Here is a 17,515-nt window from a genome sequence, read left to right as displayed (position 1 = left end):
TTCGAATTGTTTGTTTGGTTGTGCATGATGCGTAGATACGAGAGAACATCTTGAATATTCAAATTATTAATTTACTATATTGTTCCCGAAATATTTCAATATTCAATAAGCAAAAAGAACTTACCTATCTCTGTGATTTATTGTAATTTCTTTAAAAAAAACTATATTACGTAAAAATTCACCAACAAAACATAAACAAAATTCCGTCACTTTCACCATGCACTGATAATTTTTAATTCACGTAATACTCACTAGAGGCACTATTGCTTCGATTAAAATTTCGATGTATATATGCGTTAATAAAAATTAAGCCGGCCATGCGGCAGCCGACGTCCAAGTGCCGCCGCAATCTTATGGCATTGGTCGTTCGTTATTATTTTATTATTTTAATTTTATCATATTTTAATAAGAGAAAACCTTTTTTATTAGTAAATTAGCAAATTTTTAGTTGGTAAAAAATTTATACTAGAAAAATATTAATTCAAAATGACACATAAAAAATCAATTTTGGTTTACTAACAAACTAAAATAGTTGATAACTTTTTAGTTTTCCCTTTCCCAATAATATTTCAGTACCAACTTTACATGTTTACTGATCATTTTTACTAAAATAATGTCCAATTTGCTACTACCATTACAATCGGCAAACATTATTTTGAGTTCAACTTTCCAAGACATTAGGCTGCAAAGGAAATATTTTCTCCAAGCTCTATTGAAATTGTCTCTGCAAATTTTGCCAAAATAATTATAAATGGCATTGAATAAAAGAGTAGTAAAAAATAAAATGTGGTATCAATTTGTACTTAAATAGAGGTGAAAATATAATTTACCACAAATTAACGAGACAAAATGTATTACCATATATATTTAAACATTATGTTTTCAATAGGCGACAGATAAATTATATAGGTTATATATATTTATTGCATTAGATTTTTTTTTATAAATTATTGTGGATGATCATATTTTATGGACTAAATTTACTATTATATTTAAATGTAAAGGCAAACCTGATCAATAGTAAAGACAGGAGCAGATTCAGTTTATTATTATTATTATTATTACTATATAATTACAAATTATTTTATTCACATAATCAGTCCTTTTCTAAAATTGTGAAAGACAAACAAAAGAGTAAAAGACAAAAAAGGAAAGAAAATTACAAAAAAAAACAGAGATGTATGTCAGCTTCAAAATGCAAAGAAAATGAAATATAAAACACATCTAATAAAAATCAAAATTCTTCTCCTGCTTTACCTGTACCTTGAAAAAGTTCTCGAATGCCAGCTGCAGTATAAAGAGCGTCTGCTCAGTCATTCAAATGTCATTAAAGGACTACATGGGTCACGCAGACTAAAGAACAGTAATTTCTTTACATCTTTTTTCAACAATATAAAAAAAAATATGTCTTTTATTCGAACTCGAAACTTATTATTCATATTAAATTTTTTTCCATATATCAAAGATGACTTTTCCATTGCTTTTATCCGTTTATGGAGTTATATAAGTGTCAAAACAGGTACACTTTCAAAGGATCCTCGATGATCCCCTCATTTTTATTTTTACCAAGTGGAGAAATCTTGTCCACTAAAGTTTTTTCAAAAAGGTCTCCGAAAATCATGTCCCAACGGGTGAGTTTTTAAGATTTTTGAATGAAAATTTCAGAAAATATAGTTTAAATGTTGTATTTTTATATGCTTAATAACTTGAATTAAAATAAAAATTTATTATGTTGAAAAGATAGAGAAAAAATGCTGTTGTCCAGTTTTTTGACCCACGTAATCCACTGTAATCCACTGATATGAATTGGAAATTAAATTTTTAAATTAATAATATATTTTACAAAAAAAATACGACAAACAGAATCACATCTAAGTTTATCCTCCTGTGAGGCACAATTGGGTTTAGGGCTAATTGAAATAGTAACAGAACTCCTAAACTTTGTTGATAAATCAATGAGGAACACAATTACATGTGATAGCAGAATACCATGAAAGTCTTCCACATTTTCAGAATAAATAAATCACAGGATAGAAAAATCAGCCTTTATTTAAAAATTTGAATTAATATATAGAACGGATTTAAATGTCCAATTTTACGTATGGTGTATTATATAATACCTAGAGTCTGAAAAGATTCAACAGATGTTTCAGAAAAAATGTAGTAATATAAATAAACCCGTGTTGTGTAGCCAAAATTTCTTTAAAGACCTTAATTTTTCATTTTAATTTATAAAGCTGTCCTTGATTATGATTTTACAGTAAAATGTATTTAAATACTTAAGTCTGTCTGTAGCTAGTAGACTGAAGAACAGTCAGGCAGTAAAACAAATTTATTGGGCAAATTGCCGTATATGAAATCTACAATATTTAAGAAAAATTTTCCAAATATTTATATAGGATTTTTTTAATCTACTTCTATAAAATTCACTGTTTTTTTTTTGATTTTTTTCTCCATAAATTCACAACGTAAACGACGTAAACTAAATTATTAAAAATTATTTAATCACAAAAACTGAGCTAAATTGGAATCACAAATTCTCAGTAAATTTGTTTTATTTTTGAATCTCTTCGTATTATTTTCATTGTTTATGAAAGAGGTGTGAAAATCATGTTATAAAATGTTTAATGAATCATTACTGAGTTTTTGAAAACACGGTGACGAGAATGAGATAATTGAAAGTGTTTCAGATACATTGAAATATGTGGTGGCAAACGTAGCTATTAAACCAAATGATATAACAAAAATTGATATAAGACAATCACTGTGGAGAATCTCACAAAATTTTCCAACATTTCTCCATTTAGTACTAAAATATGGGAATTGCTTAGTGGCCGAACCTAAAGAAATTGTGCCATACTCAGAAACTTTTCCTCGGAAATCACAATCATCACTACTAATTTGTTCCATCTTTTGATAGAATATCTCTTCCAGATGGAGTATTCGTGTGAAGAAAAGTGGTGGAAGAATGAATATTAATGGCCCTGTTAATGTTCCTCCTATCAAACCCATAACCATGTCAAATCTAGGAAGAAATTCTCCAATAATTACTGCCAAACAGACAAGCGATGATCTAATGAGGCAACGTTTTAGAGTAAAGTCTCGTGAGGCTGATAAAATATCTTCAATATGCTGAAAAAGGGCTGAATTCCCAATCGCACTAGAAATGCACAGCTGTATGGTAACTAATAAAATAATCAGATAGAGCGGCCAGCTTCTTGGTAAAATCTCCAAAATATTTGGTGTTACGGTCGTTCCATATTTAAATGCAGCTAAAAGAGTTGTGATTGTCGATAGAGCAACTGTAACTATTGTATTAAAATATGACTTAAAATATGATAATAACTATTACTTCATTATAATAATTACAAAAATATACTAACCAATGATACCTAATGTAACTGCAAGACCAATATTTTCTTTCTCAGTTTTCTTCATGTCCATCTGGATTGTTAAAAGCATAGGGTGTATATCGAATTGAAAAGCAATAATTCCATATGCTTTTAAGAGGTTCTTTACACTGAAGGTAGTACCTTTGAGATCCTCAATTCGAATATCAGGTCTGTTTAAATTACTTTTATCCATTTCTATGCAGTACCATGTTAAAAAAGCTACAGAACTGGTAGTTACTACTGATATAGTGGCCAACTCTCTGTAGATATAATAAAAAAGCTAATGAGATTTTAGTTTGCAAATAAAATGCAAAATATAACTAACTTCATATTTTTTGGCGTTCCTAGCCACATAATTGGGCAAATGAAAATTCCAATAACTATTAACCATAAACAAAAAGATAGATCAAAAGACCCTTCTGAAATCCGAAGTCCCAAGAGTTGCAAGTTCTGTGATGCTACCAGTAAATTGGGAATTCCTCCGCCAAATACAGTAATATCCAACAAAAAGGTAACGAAAATACTCATATACTTCCCGTAAGTTAGCTCTGCAATAGCAGCATAGGGATATCTGTCCGAGAAATAATATTATATTAAATGAAATCAAAATTTCCAAAACAATATCACCTGTTCTTCTCAACTATGCTAGGCTCCATTTTTTCTGCTATAACCCAGCATTTTCCCAGGATAACACCCGTATATATCTGAACAATAATCACAAACACAACAAGGGGAATACCGTAGAGACCACAACTAATTATGGCTTCAGGAAGTGCTACAATTGGAAATACACCAAATAAATCAATTACACAGAGAGTAGCAAAGAAAACTGAAAGATTTTTTGTTGTTTTCTCAGTTCTCTTTTCTTTACTGTCAGCACATATGCAAAAAAGATTCCAAATATTTCTCAACATTATAAAAACTAAATTGAACAATCGTTCTTCACTGATCGTTGTTTCAAAAAGGACTGAAGACTGAATAAACTTTTTGCAATACAAAATCCATGAAATGTAAGGGGAAAAGCATAATTCCACCAGGTATGAAATTGTTAAACTCTTTTTCTCTCTATGCTATGTTATCAAGGTCCACAGAATGTATTTATAGTGCATATTGAGTGTCTAATTCAGCACTGGTTAAAGAAGCCATATATTAAGTTAATTGTTGATTCTGTATCAAATATCCACAAATTGTATTCATTCCCTGTAGCTTAAAGTTGAAAGGTACATAGCTTTTGAAAGTAAATCAATATTAAATTTCTCTAACATTTTGCAATACAATTGTTGTATAATGAAGGCACACGAATCAAAATTTGCGACTTTTTTCCTTAGCAATATTTTTGAATAATTTTAAGTAAATTGGGAACTATTCTTGAAATAAAATAAAAATTTCCTCAAATTTATTAGTATACATAAAAACATTAGACAAATCTTATCATTTTTTCACAATTCATGCGCGAAAATAATCTGCATTTGTTGGATAAAAGTACCCCGGTCTCCCCTACAAGATTAAATATGAATATAATTTTAGTTAATTTTATTACTCATGTTCTGAAGTTTTTTCAAATGTGTCATTTTTATGAATTTGTTCCTCTGTGATCTCACCTAGTTGCTAATAAAATTAAACATTTATAGTATTTAACGGGAACATTTTCCACAATATTTATTAAATTCTAGTCGTTCATTCACTTGAGTATTCACTGGTAAAGTTAGTGAATGCTCTATATTATTACACAAATCAGTAGAATTTCTTAATTTATTATTATTATCATGAGCCTTATGACAAATTCTATTGGAATTATATTCACATAAAGCAGCGATATGCTTTATCTTTTGTTGCCCTTTCTCATTCCAATACGACTCCAAAAACTTGGTTTTTCATTTCCTCCATAATCACAATTATTTCCACCACGCTTTTGACTATGATGGTCAACATCTTGATAGTCGTAAGTCTTCTGGTGATCTCCCCGAAGCATGTCTAGAAAATTGTCGGATTTCCTCATTCGACGATTGTCTCCAAATCTCAAGGCTTCTTCATTCAATTCAGCCTTTAGTTGATCCGCTGTGGGATTGTCTACTTTAAACTCACTAGGATCATCTACAAAGGCTTGTTGTAAATCCCGCATAATTTTCTTCCTAATGGTTTTTTTCATACTCAAGTGTCTCTCAAGAGTTTTAACGTCTCCCGTTCCATTTGATGCATTTTTATCTCGCCGTTTTTTTGACTGCTTCTTGTTAGAACTACTTTCATTGGCCCCTGAAAGATTGCCATGATAAGGGTCTGCTGGCTTTTGAGAACTTCCACTAAAAGGTGAGTAATTAGATATCCCAAAAATATCTCGAAGATGTGGTATTGATCGTTCTGAAGACATTCTTTTTTAGCTTCTTTATTTTCACGAGATATTCTTTCTGTATTTCTCTGTATAGAAATATAGTTGATCAGAGAATAGACTGCATATCCTGAAACAAAAAAAAAAGAAAAAATTATTGCAGTGTATTTGTAATTCTGTCAGTTTCCTTGGGATGGTTTATCTCTGGGGACAAGTGTGACCTCTAAATAAAAACGAAAATTTTAATTTACGTCTCTATATAGTGCTACATGGCCAATAAAAGTGAAGAATCTCGTGTATAAATTTTTAATTGCCTTTACATGAGATTGTGTTAATTTTCATTTCATTAACACAATTTCAAATTACACTCATAATTACATGAAAAATTATGCAACGTTTTATTACTATAAATTAAAAAAATAACAATATTATATTCTCTATGTTTAACTTTGATAGCAAGTTTACACGTAGTAACATATTAATCAATTAATGTAGAGAGTGTACATAATGTAATTACTCGATCTCGATTGTCATATTCTAAATGAAAAAGAATCAGAGAATTTTCCGATTTAAAAATTGTATTTTTAAATGTTTAAATTTGGAAATACATATATTTTCGTAGTAAGAAAAAAGAATCACGTGAACGGCAAACAATGGGAAAAAAGAGGTTACACGTTGTGCAATAAAAAAGGTCATTAAAAAACTACAATGCATAAATAGACGAAAAGATTCTTATCATAGCCTTTGCTAGTTTATATGTTTTTTTTTCACTTTTTTTTATTTTTCTGAAAGGTATAGGAGAGGCCGGGGCTCTGTTAAACAACAAATTAAATTTTCTAATAATTTAATATAATTTCCAAAAAAAACTTAAGTTAGACTATTAAATATTTTGAATTATTATTATGGAGATTTGTAGCGAAATCTGATCTGATAGATAGACCTGATAGTTTTCTACACAGGCATATATTCTTAATATTTAGTACCTTTACAACTTTTGCCAGTGCCTGTTAGGACAAATATTGACATACTAATTGGTGCAAACTATCTCTCTTCTAAACCCCTGACTTGCCGACTGCCAAAACCGGCGGTATTTGACCATTAAACATCCTCTGACATCACTTATTCATTCATCATCCTGGCATGACCATTTTCTCCTTCTTGCACGCATACGCGATTACGGTTTATCATCCCTGGACTTTAACAGCAATCGCTAATATAGAAAGGGATTATAAGATTAAAAGACGGACGAGAAAGAAAGTTATTTAGTGACTATAGACTCGGTAGATTAAGGATGTGCGCGCGTGCAAACTTGAGGGGTGGATCTGGTTGCAAGAGGGAAACGGGTACCCCTTTTCTAAGAGCTCACAGATCCTAATAATTCCTTTTGGTACGCAGGTATTCTAACGAAAATAAATCTTAAGTAAAAAATATTTTTCAGTTTACATATTATCTTATATTATTTGCTGATTGCTCATTTACCCAAAATCTACAATAAAATGGGCTGAAAAAAAATCATAATAAAAAACTTGAAAATTCTTTACTTTTGAGCTTAAATATTCACTAAATAGCATATATCTGGAGGTTTAGTAAAATTATCCAAGATTCCTACAATCTTCTGCTTAGTAATTGTAAATTTAGAAAAAAGTAACTCTAGATTTTCAGAAAAAAATTTTTCTATGGAGCACCAGTAGTGTTCAAATGGTGCTTAAAGGGTTAATGAGATCCATGTGACATGTTCTCTATCCATAATGAAAATTTGAAATCTCAATCTTTTTTTTTCAGTTGAATAAAATATTAAAATTCTTGGCCTCTCAATTTGCCCTGTGTTCACCTATTATGGTACTTAAAAGGAAATTTTAATCTTATTTATATGGACAAAGTCGACATATCCTAAAATTAGTGTACTTTCTTGCAAATCCCAACATCTCCACACGTGTTATGGTTTGCCTTATTTTTTACTTTAACAATTTCTATTTAATATAGTATGTTATATTTTTTGCATTTACGTTTAAATTAATATTGTTTGATTTTTTATATGCTCAAATTGCATTTCAAGGGTATAGAATGGTCTATCTTACTTATTTAACTATTTCAATCAATATTTGTTTTAACTTTAGGCTTCAGTTCTCAAAAATAACACCAGTTTCTATTGGTTTTTTATAAGATTTGTGCAGGAAGAGGTATGGTATGAAGTGAGGGAAGGTGGATTTACTATGTAAGACGTCAATAAAATGCACACAATTATTACATAATGAATATAGAAACACCCCCACGTAACACGTTGAGTCATACGCATTTAAAGACCATTTAACATACAATTTCTGACACGGTTCGTTTATTTATCAGTCTTGTATTAGCTCAATCCAATTGTCCTCATAGGGGGAAGTGGGGCACCTTTGAAAGTGGGGTACCTTTGAAATTGGGATTTTTCACCTATTTTTAAATAAAATTGAGCCTTATCGTGATATAATTTAGTTGCACAAACTGATTGAGAAGCTAAATTACATTATGATATGGCTCAGTTCCACTTCAACATAAGGTGAAAAATCCCAATTTCAAAGGTGCCCCACTTTTAAATGTGCCCCACTTCCCCCTAATAGTTCAATCCGTTCAATAATCAAACAACTTTTAAACAATACGAAAAAATAGAGATGAAATTATATACTTAATGGGGTTTCCAAATTACGAGACCCAAATATCGATTTTTACTGCTTGATTTCCACAGAGAGAGCAGTTTAATTCCTCGATTTTTCCACTAACCACCCCCCCCCCCACCCAAATTTAGATGATATTTCCACCTTTCATCTCCCGGGGACCATTTTTTATCTTCAAGTTTCAGACGTTTTTTGAGAAACACACTATTTGTTTGTCCGGCCATTATTACGCCCAGAGGCCAAACAGTTAGAGATAGTTACTCGAAATCATTAGGTGAGCCGCTCCCCCCCCCCCCAAGTCGAATCTGAGGTCGTTAATATGCCCCTCATTTTCCCCCACCCCCTTTCTAGACTTCTAATACCATGTTTTTTGGGGTTGTTCGAAAACGCGTCGTGCGATTTTTTTCATTTTTGGATATCTTTTAGAGATTTATTAGGAGAACATTCGTCCATATACGAAAGACGAAAATACATTTCTAATAACGGATTTTAAAGGTCAAAGGCTAAAAAGGCTCTAAAAACAGCACATTTCTCAACCTAATGGTATCATGATTGAGCTTATTGGAAAGGTCTTGGAATTCCTTACAAGCCTGAACCGACTCCACTCGGTTATGACCGGCAATGAATGTTTTAAAATTTACCATAATTTAAATAGGTGGAACGTTTTAAAACTATATCATTCATTTATTGAGAGAAGAGATGCAAAAATAAAGAACAAATTGAAAATGGCATCCAAAGTATCCTGAAATTATATCGTCCCTTACCGAAGTCTAGTTTTTAATTGCATATCGAGGTTCATTTTAAAAATATGCGGAAAATATGTATATATTTAAAAAAAAAAGTGTTACTCAACTTACCATCGTAGTTGGACTCTAATATTCCTGCCAATATTTCAAATAAATATGATTTACGATGATATTTCAAATAAATATGATGTGAGATTGTTAAGAATCTCACCTAATACATAAAACCAATTCTCAAGCTTTACTTTCTTCCTGACGTACGCTTTGTTTCAAAGGCAAGGGAGTAATATCGGATTTGTGAGTTTGAGAATTCCATCTTGCTTTCTTTCTTTTACGATTATACATATTTTTATTTCTATCTAGCGAAGGAAAGACTATACAAGTGAGCCATATATATGGAAGAATTGCAATCACCGAACCATTTAGAGATAGGTAACATAATTTCAGTGATGCCACTATACATATATTAATAATTGTATATTCTTCAACAATGTAATCTGCTCTTGCTTAAAATACACATAGAATAATTAATGAGATTTTTCATAAATCGCAAATCATTAGCATTTTAATGGTAGAATTTCTCATTATATTTTGCACACTATTTGATCAAAAGAATAATTGTTTTTATTATAAACCCACATAATTGAACCTCACTAATCTTCCATTAAATAAAATCTCATCTAAATATATGTGCAATGTAAAGTGCATAATGTTCTAAGTCACCAGATGTATAAGATTAAGAGATTGTTTCAACATAAAAGAAATTTTTCAATTCACCTCGATCTCAGTGTAACAAAAGGTGAATGCAATTCAAGTAAATATTTGTTGTTTTTTCATTAGTTTTTTTTTCTTTTATTCAATAAAATACTCTGCCAGAGTATTTCATTCCGTTAAAAAGTAATCAGAGCGCGAAGTTTTGGACGTTGAGATAAAATTACAATTTTTTTCGCTCACTTTTTAGGGATTTCAAGAATTTGATCACTCAAGAGAAACTGCAAGGCAAAATAATGGAACATGAGTCAATTCATATTACGTATAAGACAAAGAGATTTCTAAAAAGAAGAAAAAGATCATCCGGATCATCTGTAAACCTCTGTGTATCCAAATGATCGAATTTATATTAATATGGTTAATAGCAATTGATCAGGGCCACATACAGCTTCATGTAAATTATTTTCAATAGTGCCAACAAGGAGAAAAGTAGGAACTGATAGAAATAGAGTAAAAATTGTAAAATTATTTATATAGTAACTTTGCTATATTTATATATAATTATTATTGTAGATCACGTGAATGCACTACCTTTTCTTTACCAACAGATGAATAAATTACGAGGAGTAGAGGACGAGGAGTGCATTCCCTTGTCGTCGCCTTGGCATTTTCTTCTGCAGCAGCCACAGATTATTGTGGAGAATCATGAGTACTACCCATTGAGGAATGTATTCCAATAATTCACGAATTTTAAGTTTTGCAAAGTTCAGCAAAGAACTGAAGATTGCTGTCTCAAGATGATTACTGTAGTCACTGAAGATCTCTTCTCCACAATAAAGAAAATACAACTAATACTCCTCTCTCTAGTTGTTAAATAGTTTAGCATTAAATTTCACAAGAGGAAACACACAACGTCACTTCTATTCAGCAGTCTTTCACATTCTCAACAAAGTTCCGGATATGCATTGTCTTTCTTTAATGTACCTTATTCTACGAGTTCTAATGCAATAAATTTCATTTTTAATTATTAAACTTTCTTCTACCCACAAAATTTTATAAGTGTTTAAATAAAAATAAATTCTTTGTCACACAAACTGATTTTTTTTAATCTGAAGAAAAACTGAGAACGAAAAGATCTCTGTGATCTTACCGTTAACTTCAACACTGTGGATACAACTGAATCACTGACTGTAGCTGAACCAATGTGAGACGTCGAGTGTTTACGGAGCCGCGGGGAACTCACAATTGTTACTCGATCTCGCTGTATTATTTCAGTAAAGGAGAGTGAATCTTTGTTATTAAGAAGTTGCTTGGCTCACGAAGACTAAGCATATTTTCCTTAGTTTTTTTTTCCAACATAATAAAAAAGTAATTCAAGTTCTTACTCCAAAAAATACTTATATTTTATGAATATTTATCATACTTTTATATGAATAAATTGACCATTGCAAACTTTAGAAAAGTGCATATCAGATGATATAACTTAAAAAATAACAGGATTAAAAGGAATTAGAAATTAGCTGTAGGGTGTCGGCATCACTTGTGGCCTCTGTCTCTACTTATGGCCTCCTCGCAAAAGACTTAAGAATGTCACAAAATTATTTAGAAAAACCTGAAAATTAAAAATATTATAATTAACACACATTATTTACGAGTTAACAAGACATTGTGAGGAGGCGTCGACCTTGAGGCAGACCTAGGACAAGGTAGCTAAATCAAATTCAGAATCTTGCCTTGGACCGCTTTGAAATCGACCCGAACAACTCCCTGAAGTGGCGGAGGATCGACAAGAGTGGGCTGCTAATTTGGATGTCATAGGCCCGGGACTCCAATAGAGATAAGCGCATAAAACACACATTTTTTTTTTGGATTTCAGAATCATTTTCTGACAAAAACTGCAACGAGGCCAGAAGTAAAGATAAGCCACAAGTTAATGCCGTCATCCTACGTATTTGAATATTTTGTGTCACTTTTCCAAATCTATCAAGAAACTTTTAGCCGATGAAAAATATAGTAGACTCTCTCTAATTCGGCTCTTTTAAGATCGGGCTACTTTCTAATTCAGGCAGGAGTTACATTTGAAAAAGTTGTCATTTTTCAAATTTGATTATGATTATCGAATGAATCAAATATGCTCAAATTTGGCATGGTTTGTCTTAGTTTTGATGTGATTTAGCATTATTAAGGGATTTTCATGCAATTTACGATATATTTATATGAGTATGTAAACTCAATATGTGTATGCAGATGAACAGAAAATCGTTGTATTTCAAAATGTTTGTCGCCCGAATTTCTCTGTAATTCGGGTGACATTTCGGTCCCAAATGCCCGAATTTGAGAGAGTCTACTGTAATCAACTCTGGAAATAATTATTTTTAATATGAAATAATTTAAAAAAAAAAAACCCATTTTGGTCCACAATACAGTCTACAATTTCTGGATAGTCGAGAAGACAGCAAAGTTACATTCCTCCTACCATGAAAGTGATTGTGTTGCTTCACAAAACCATGGAGAAAATCTCGTCAGAAGATATAAATAAATACAATAAATGTATGTGTATTGAGTAGTAGAAAAGTGAATGCTATATAGCATAAGTCAATGTAGCCGGACATTTGCAACAAATGGTCCAGACACTGCTTCAAAGAGCTTAGATTAATATAGGTACATATATGAAGAATCCTCAAAAAATGCTGGCAGTCGCCTTAAATAAGTTGAGTGAAGTCTCTTTAACGTTTCTTGATAATATTTTCCTGAATTGTTGCATTATTTACAACGTTAACAATTGTTTTTACAAAATTATTTACTTAAACTAAACAATCCCAAAATTAGATAGCTAATTTTTTTTTCTGTCTGTGTTCGAAGAGAATCAAATAAAATTCTCATATTAGTTTTTGATTTTATGTTTATTTATTCAATTGTTGCAACAACTGAACAAATACATCTGAACACTCATAATAAACTTGCACTTCTTAAAGTGTGAATAAGAATTAAGATGCATTTTGCATTACAAGCTTTAGAAGAGATATTGTTAAACCCAGGAGCGCCCGCCTACAACCTAATTAATTCCGAACAACTTAAATAAATGCTGGATTGAAAAAGAATATGTAAAAAAAAATAGTTCTCAGCATTTTATATCTGAATATAACAATTATGTGCAAAAGAACTGATTGAAAACTAAAGTTTCATCACTCATTAAACTTTTTAAGTGGTAAATTAATTGGATATGAAAGTCTCAGTTAATTTATTTATAGCAGAAAATTAATTCCTTCATAAAATTTAAAACTTTGCATATGATTTTTTTTTCATCACGAGGAATAAAACATGTATTATTTCAATTAATTTATATTTTATTTTGACTCATCACGCTTTCATTTTTCTTGTGTTTACTCTCTCAGAAAATACAAATTATTCTAATCTTATATCAGTCATACATTTTAAACCTAAATGTTCTTTTATATTACTTGTATTATAAGTATTTCTTTTTTCATGTAGTATAAAAACACAAGGAATATATATTTTTGACGGTAATTCTGCAAGTTATATCTCTGAATAAATTATTGGCTTCTGGAATTTACTAGAGTGTTTTATATCCATGTAGATTTTATAGATTTTTCTTTAAAAATTACTGTAATGTCTGGCTCACATTTTCGAAAATTTTAATTGGAAAAAAAAGATTCAATTGTATAATTGACTTTGAGTCAATCATTTCGGATTTTTATTTCCATTTTTTTTTATAAATATACTTCAATGCCTTTGTGGAAATTTATTTTTAATAGTTTCAAAATGATTTCTAGAAAAGAATATAATGAATATTTAATGGACATACCAATATTTTGAACATTTACTAAATTACTTTTGCTTGGTCTATGTAAAATAATCCAAATATTTGAACCACGATTGAAACCAAATATTTCTTTTCATAGAAAGTTTTTAAAGTTTTTAGATGTCATAATTCTAGATGTGACCTTTTTATATCCTAACTTCAATTCTGCTTATAATTAGTTGCAATATTTATTGTTTTTTTTAAATATATATATAAATAAGTGTAACCAGACATTATTTTCTGCAAAATTTCAAACAAAAACATTTCACATTCAGTTTACTAAAAATTTTGTTTTTTAGAACAAAATTTTCTATAGTATAGCCACAATAGCATCCGCTTTTATATTATATACATTCTACAATTAGTGTATAAAAATGATTTTTAACCTCCTGTTACTTGCGAAAGAGACATTTGCGTTTCGATAATCCGAAGTATATGTTTCTCTCAAACTTGCAAATATATTTTACTTCAATCCGAACCTATAAATTCTGATGCAAAAAAAAATTATAACGAGGACTGATTGTAAAGATAAAAAAATATTTTTTTTTCTTGTTTTTAGTATTTTGTTCAGAAAAAAAGGAGAAATCCTGGAATCACCCTTCATCGGAAAAGAGAAATTGAAACAAATTCATTGTTGTGTCTACAATTCATCGTGTTCACCCTCGGCATCCTCAACTTCGCCAGGAATAGCAACATCTTCATCATCTTCATCCTCATCTTCGTCATCCTCAGGCTTAGCGGCCTTAGCCTCAGCCTCCATCTTCTTCCTTTCCTCCTCATCCTGTTCCTCCTTCATTTTCTTCTCACCAGCCTGGGTATTCTTCGCAGTTTCAGCTGCACTAGCAGCATACTTGAGATCATCTGTGATGAGGAAGTTGTCGAAGATCGTACCAGACTTCACTTGCCACAGATCCAGACCCACAGCGCAAACCTCCTCGTGCAAGTAGAGATTCTCATCTGGAGTGTATTCTGGATTGTCAATTTCAGGATGCTTCCAGATACCCTTGTAGTTTGGATTGTCAATCTGCTTTGGTGCCCATTCACCCTTGTACTCAGGATTGTCAATCATGGGTGGTTCCCACTCACCGTCCATCTCTTCGTCCCAATCATCAGGCTTTGTGGCATCAGGATCGGGAATGTGTTCGGGTTTGTCCCAATCTTCTGGTTTCTTATCATCTGGATCGGGGATTGTGGCCTACAAAGACATTAGAAATGATATATTGCTTTCCTGACCCGCCTTGATAAGACACCAAATTTTTTTTTTTTGGGATATCTTATCTGAATCACGTGTTACAATAATTCCTCGCGTGTTAGATTGACACTTACCCTTTCATCCCAATCTTCAGGTTTCTTGGCTTCGGGATCCTTAATTTTCTTGGGTGGCAAGAAGTCCCAGTCTTCCTCCAACACACCAGATTCCACCTTCTCATTGTCAATTAGAACTTGATAAGTACCATCGGGTTGGACGATCAGCGTGTAGAAATGAGTGTAGACGTCATCTTTGCAGCGAATCTCCTTATTGATCAAATGATTCTTGCCATTGTAATTGAAGATCACATGGACTTTTTTGGTGCCTGGACCACAGATGTCAGGACCAAACATAATCAAGTAAGGACTCTCTCCATGCATATCCTTCTCCTCCAGGGAGCAGTCGAACACTTTGAGGTATCCACCACCGCAGTCAATGTTCTGCTCATGCTTAACAGAAAATTGCACAACGAGTGGCTTGTCTTTGTTGGTGAATGGTGTGAATTTTGTGGAAAGCGCATAAAAGCGGGCATCCTCGGAAGTCTGAAGGCCTAAAATAGCATATAGACAAAGCGGTCAGTGGCAGTATACTAGGCATTATTGTAGAAAATCACTTTTCATCATGCCCAGAGACATCAGGGAAAAGTGACACGTATTCAGGCAGGTCCATTTACCTTTGTCGGCCTCCTCGTCATTGAAGAACTTTCCACTAGTACGCACGAATTTACCAAATTCCTTTCCTGGATGTTTGCTATACGTCCACGTCTCCTGCCACGTGTCTGATTGGGTTAAATGAAAAATTACTCATCTCTTCACTTTCCCCACATTTTTCATTTGATTTTCTATCGCTCCAACACACACCCATCATTCCATTTTCCACTAAACACCCGGCAAAACTTACCGTCTAAGAATTTCTCCTCGAAAAACACTTCACATTTTGTGGCTGCCAAACTAGCCACGAGTAAAATAGCAATCGCACTAAATTTCATATTTATTCCTCTTGCACCTGGATATATTGCAAAGTTCTACTTATCTGTAATTACTTTAATATTAAAATAATTTATCAGCAACCACACTTTTGAAATGACAAGCCAAGAGTGATGTGCACACGAAGTGATTTCCAGTCTCACACGAAAGCTCAGCGTAAAGCGAGAAGACTAGTTACCTATAAAATATTTACAATGTGCAAAATATTGGTCAGAATGAGATAAATATATTTCTCACATATGGCGGCTACAGATGGAAGATTGTGATTGGTCGATGTAACGCCAATAAAAAGAAAACAGCACGAATCTGAACTTTTGCCAAAAGCTTTTTAATGGCGCCATCTAACAAATGTTAATATAGTCAGTCATCTTAATTCAACATTATGGCTCTTTTAAAATAAAACGAATTAAATAAAAAAAAACTCTAAATTTGAATCGCCTTCATAAAAGTAACTGCAAAATGTTTTGATTCTTAATGTTCTCGCGTTCTTTAACAGACATCCTATTCAATCAAAAACAGATAATATCCATAATAACAAATCCTAACATGTTAGTGTTAAATCATTATCTAATATTCCCCGGATCTCGGGAATACGAGCACTCCAGTAGAATAATTTCCTCCTAGTATATTTGAAAGTTGTATTAAAGGTTGATAAAGTCCTTAGAATAAAATTGTAATTGGTCTAATTCTTAAGTTAATTTTTAAATTACTTATATTTATTGCGACGGATATTTGATCGACACTAGGGGAAGTCTTTCAGGTTTCGTACATAGGGGAAAGTGGGGTACCTTCGAATTGGGGTAACTTTCAAATTGAGCTTTTTCTCCTATTTTTAAATGAAATTGAGACATATCATGATGCAATTTAATTTTACAATTGGTTTATAGAGCTTGATTATATCACAATAAAATTCAGTTCCATTTATAAATAGGAGAAAAGATCGTATTTTTTAAAGGTGCCCCATTCCAAAGATACTCCATTTCTCCCTACATAGGTATTTAAATTTAAATACAGGAAGAATAATTCTCGAGTTCTTTATATTTTCTTTCACGAGACAAACAAATGAATCATATAGTAAGGCCACTGCTAAAAATATTATTGAAATTAACATGATAATAATGTGCTAAAATGTGTTGCTATTGACTTAATTGTGCAGATACACAATCAATGTAATTTTATTTTGTTAAATCTGGGAAAAAGCTAATATTGACATTTTCAATTTAACAAGATTGTTTAAAATAGTCACATGTGTGAGTCAAATTATTTTTACGGATGCCCTTAATTTCACTAGCCTATTATTTTAAGGTTTGTTAGATCTATTGGACTTTTTTTTTGTTATTTTTAGAAATATCTTTGGGATAATACAATAGAAGAGAAATTTTGTAAATACTACATGTTTAGTTTTTTAACTTGATACTGAAAATCATGAAATTTTTTAAATATTAATTTTGCATTATAATTATCATTTTCAATATAAATAATTTTGCATATGAAATCATCATTGATATAATACCAAAATATAAGTGTATTTGAAATACTATTATCAGATTTGATTTTTGTGCTCCTTTAATAAATAAAGGCTGAGAAATTACTTGCAAAAACTGTGACTTTATTATTGAAATACTGCCAGC

At 31.5% G+C, this 17,515-nt stretch overlaps 3 protein-coding genes across 3 annotated transcripts; all 3 read right to left on the bottom strand.

Annotated features, from left to right (window-relative positions):
- Positions 1-2,031: 2,031 nt before the first annotated feature.
- On the bottom strand, positions 2,032-4,306 carry LOC129799452 (proton-coupled amino acid transporter 3). Its single transcript, XM_055843328.1, has 4 exons — positions 4,020-4,306; positions 3,718-3,963; positions 3,384-3,652; positions 2,032-3,308 (listed from the first exon to the last, which is right to left on the bottom strand). The coding sequence occupies exons 1-4, from the start codon at positions 4,304-4,306 to the stop codon at positions 2,614-2,616; spliced, it is 1,497 nt and encodes a 498-aa protein (XP_055699303.1). The 3' UTR covers positions 2,032-2,613.
- Positions 4,307-5,015: 709 nt separating this feature from the next.
- On the bottom strand, positions 5,016-5,760 carry LOC129799453 (uncharacterized). The gene has a single exon (XM_055843329.1). It carries the CDS (start codon positions 5,758-5,760, stop codon positions 5,215-5,217), a length of 546 nt encoding a protein of 181 aa, XP_055699304.1. The 3' UTR covers positions 5,016-5,214.
- A 7,395-nt stretch (positions 5,761-13,155) lies between these two features.
- LOC129799451 (calreticulin) lies at positions 13,156-16,147 on the bottom strand. The gene is made up of 4 exons (XM_055843327.1): positions 15,799-16,147; positions 15,572-15,676; positions 14,976-15,448; positions 13,156-14,844 (listed from the first exon to the last, which is right to left on the bottom strand). Exons 1-4 carry the CDS (start codon positions 15,884-15,886, stop codon positions 14,290-14,292), a joined length of 1,221 nt encoding a protein of 406 aa, XP_055699302.1. The 5' UTR covers positions 15,887-16,147; the 3' UTR covers positions 13,156-14,289.
- Positions 16,148-17,515: the final 1,368 nt, after the last annotated feature.

This window comes from Phlebotomus papatasi, chromosome 1, assembly GCF_024763615.1.
Source record: "Phlebotomus papatasi isolate M1 chromosome 1, Ppap_2.1, whole genome shotgun sequence".
Lineage (NCBI taxonomy): Eukaryota > Metazoa > Arthropoda > Insecta > Diptera > Psychodidae > Phlebotomus > Phlebotomus papatasi.
The sequence above is the reverse complement of the archived record's forward strand: the minus strand, read 5'-3'. Positions and strand labels throughout refer to the sequence as shown.

Coding starts and splice junctions, on each gene's coding strand:
- LOC129799451 (XM_055843327.1), bottom strand. CDS start 15,886: ATGAAATTTAGTGCGATTGCTATTTTACTCGTGGCTAGTTTGGCAGCC. Junction 15,449..15,571: donor TGACGAGGAGGCCGACAAAG/GTAAATGGACCT, acceptor ATGCTATTTTAG/GCCTTCAGACTTCCGAGGAT. Junction 14,845..14,975: donor CTGAAGATTGGGATGAAAGG/GTAAGTGTCAAT, acceptor ATGTCTTTGTAG/GCCACAATCCCCGATCCAGA.
- LOC129799452 (XM_055843328.1), bottom strand. CDS start 4,306: ATGTTGAGAAATATTTGGAATCTTTTTTGCATATGTGCTGACAGTAAA. Junction 3,964..4,019: donor AGCATAGTTGAGAAGAACAG/GTGATATTGTTT, acceptor TTTCTCGGACAG/ATATCCCTATGCTGCTATTG. Junction 3,309..3,383: donor AGTTACATTAGGTATCATTG/GTTAGTATATTT, acceptor TTAATACAATAG/TTACAGTTGCTCTATCGACA.
- LOC129799453 (XM_055843329.1), bottom strand. CDS start 5,760: ATGTCTTCAGAACGATCAATACCACATCTTCGAGATATTTTTGGGATA.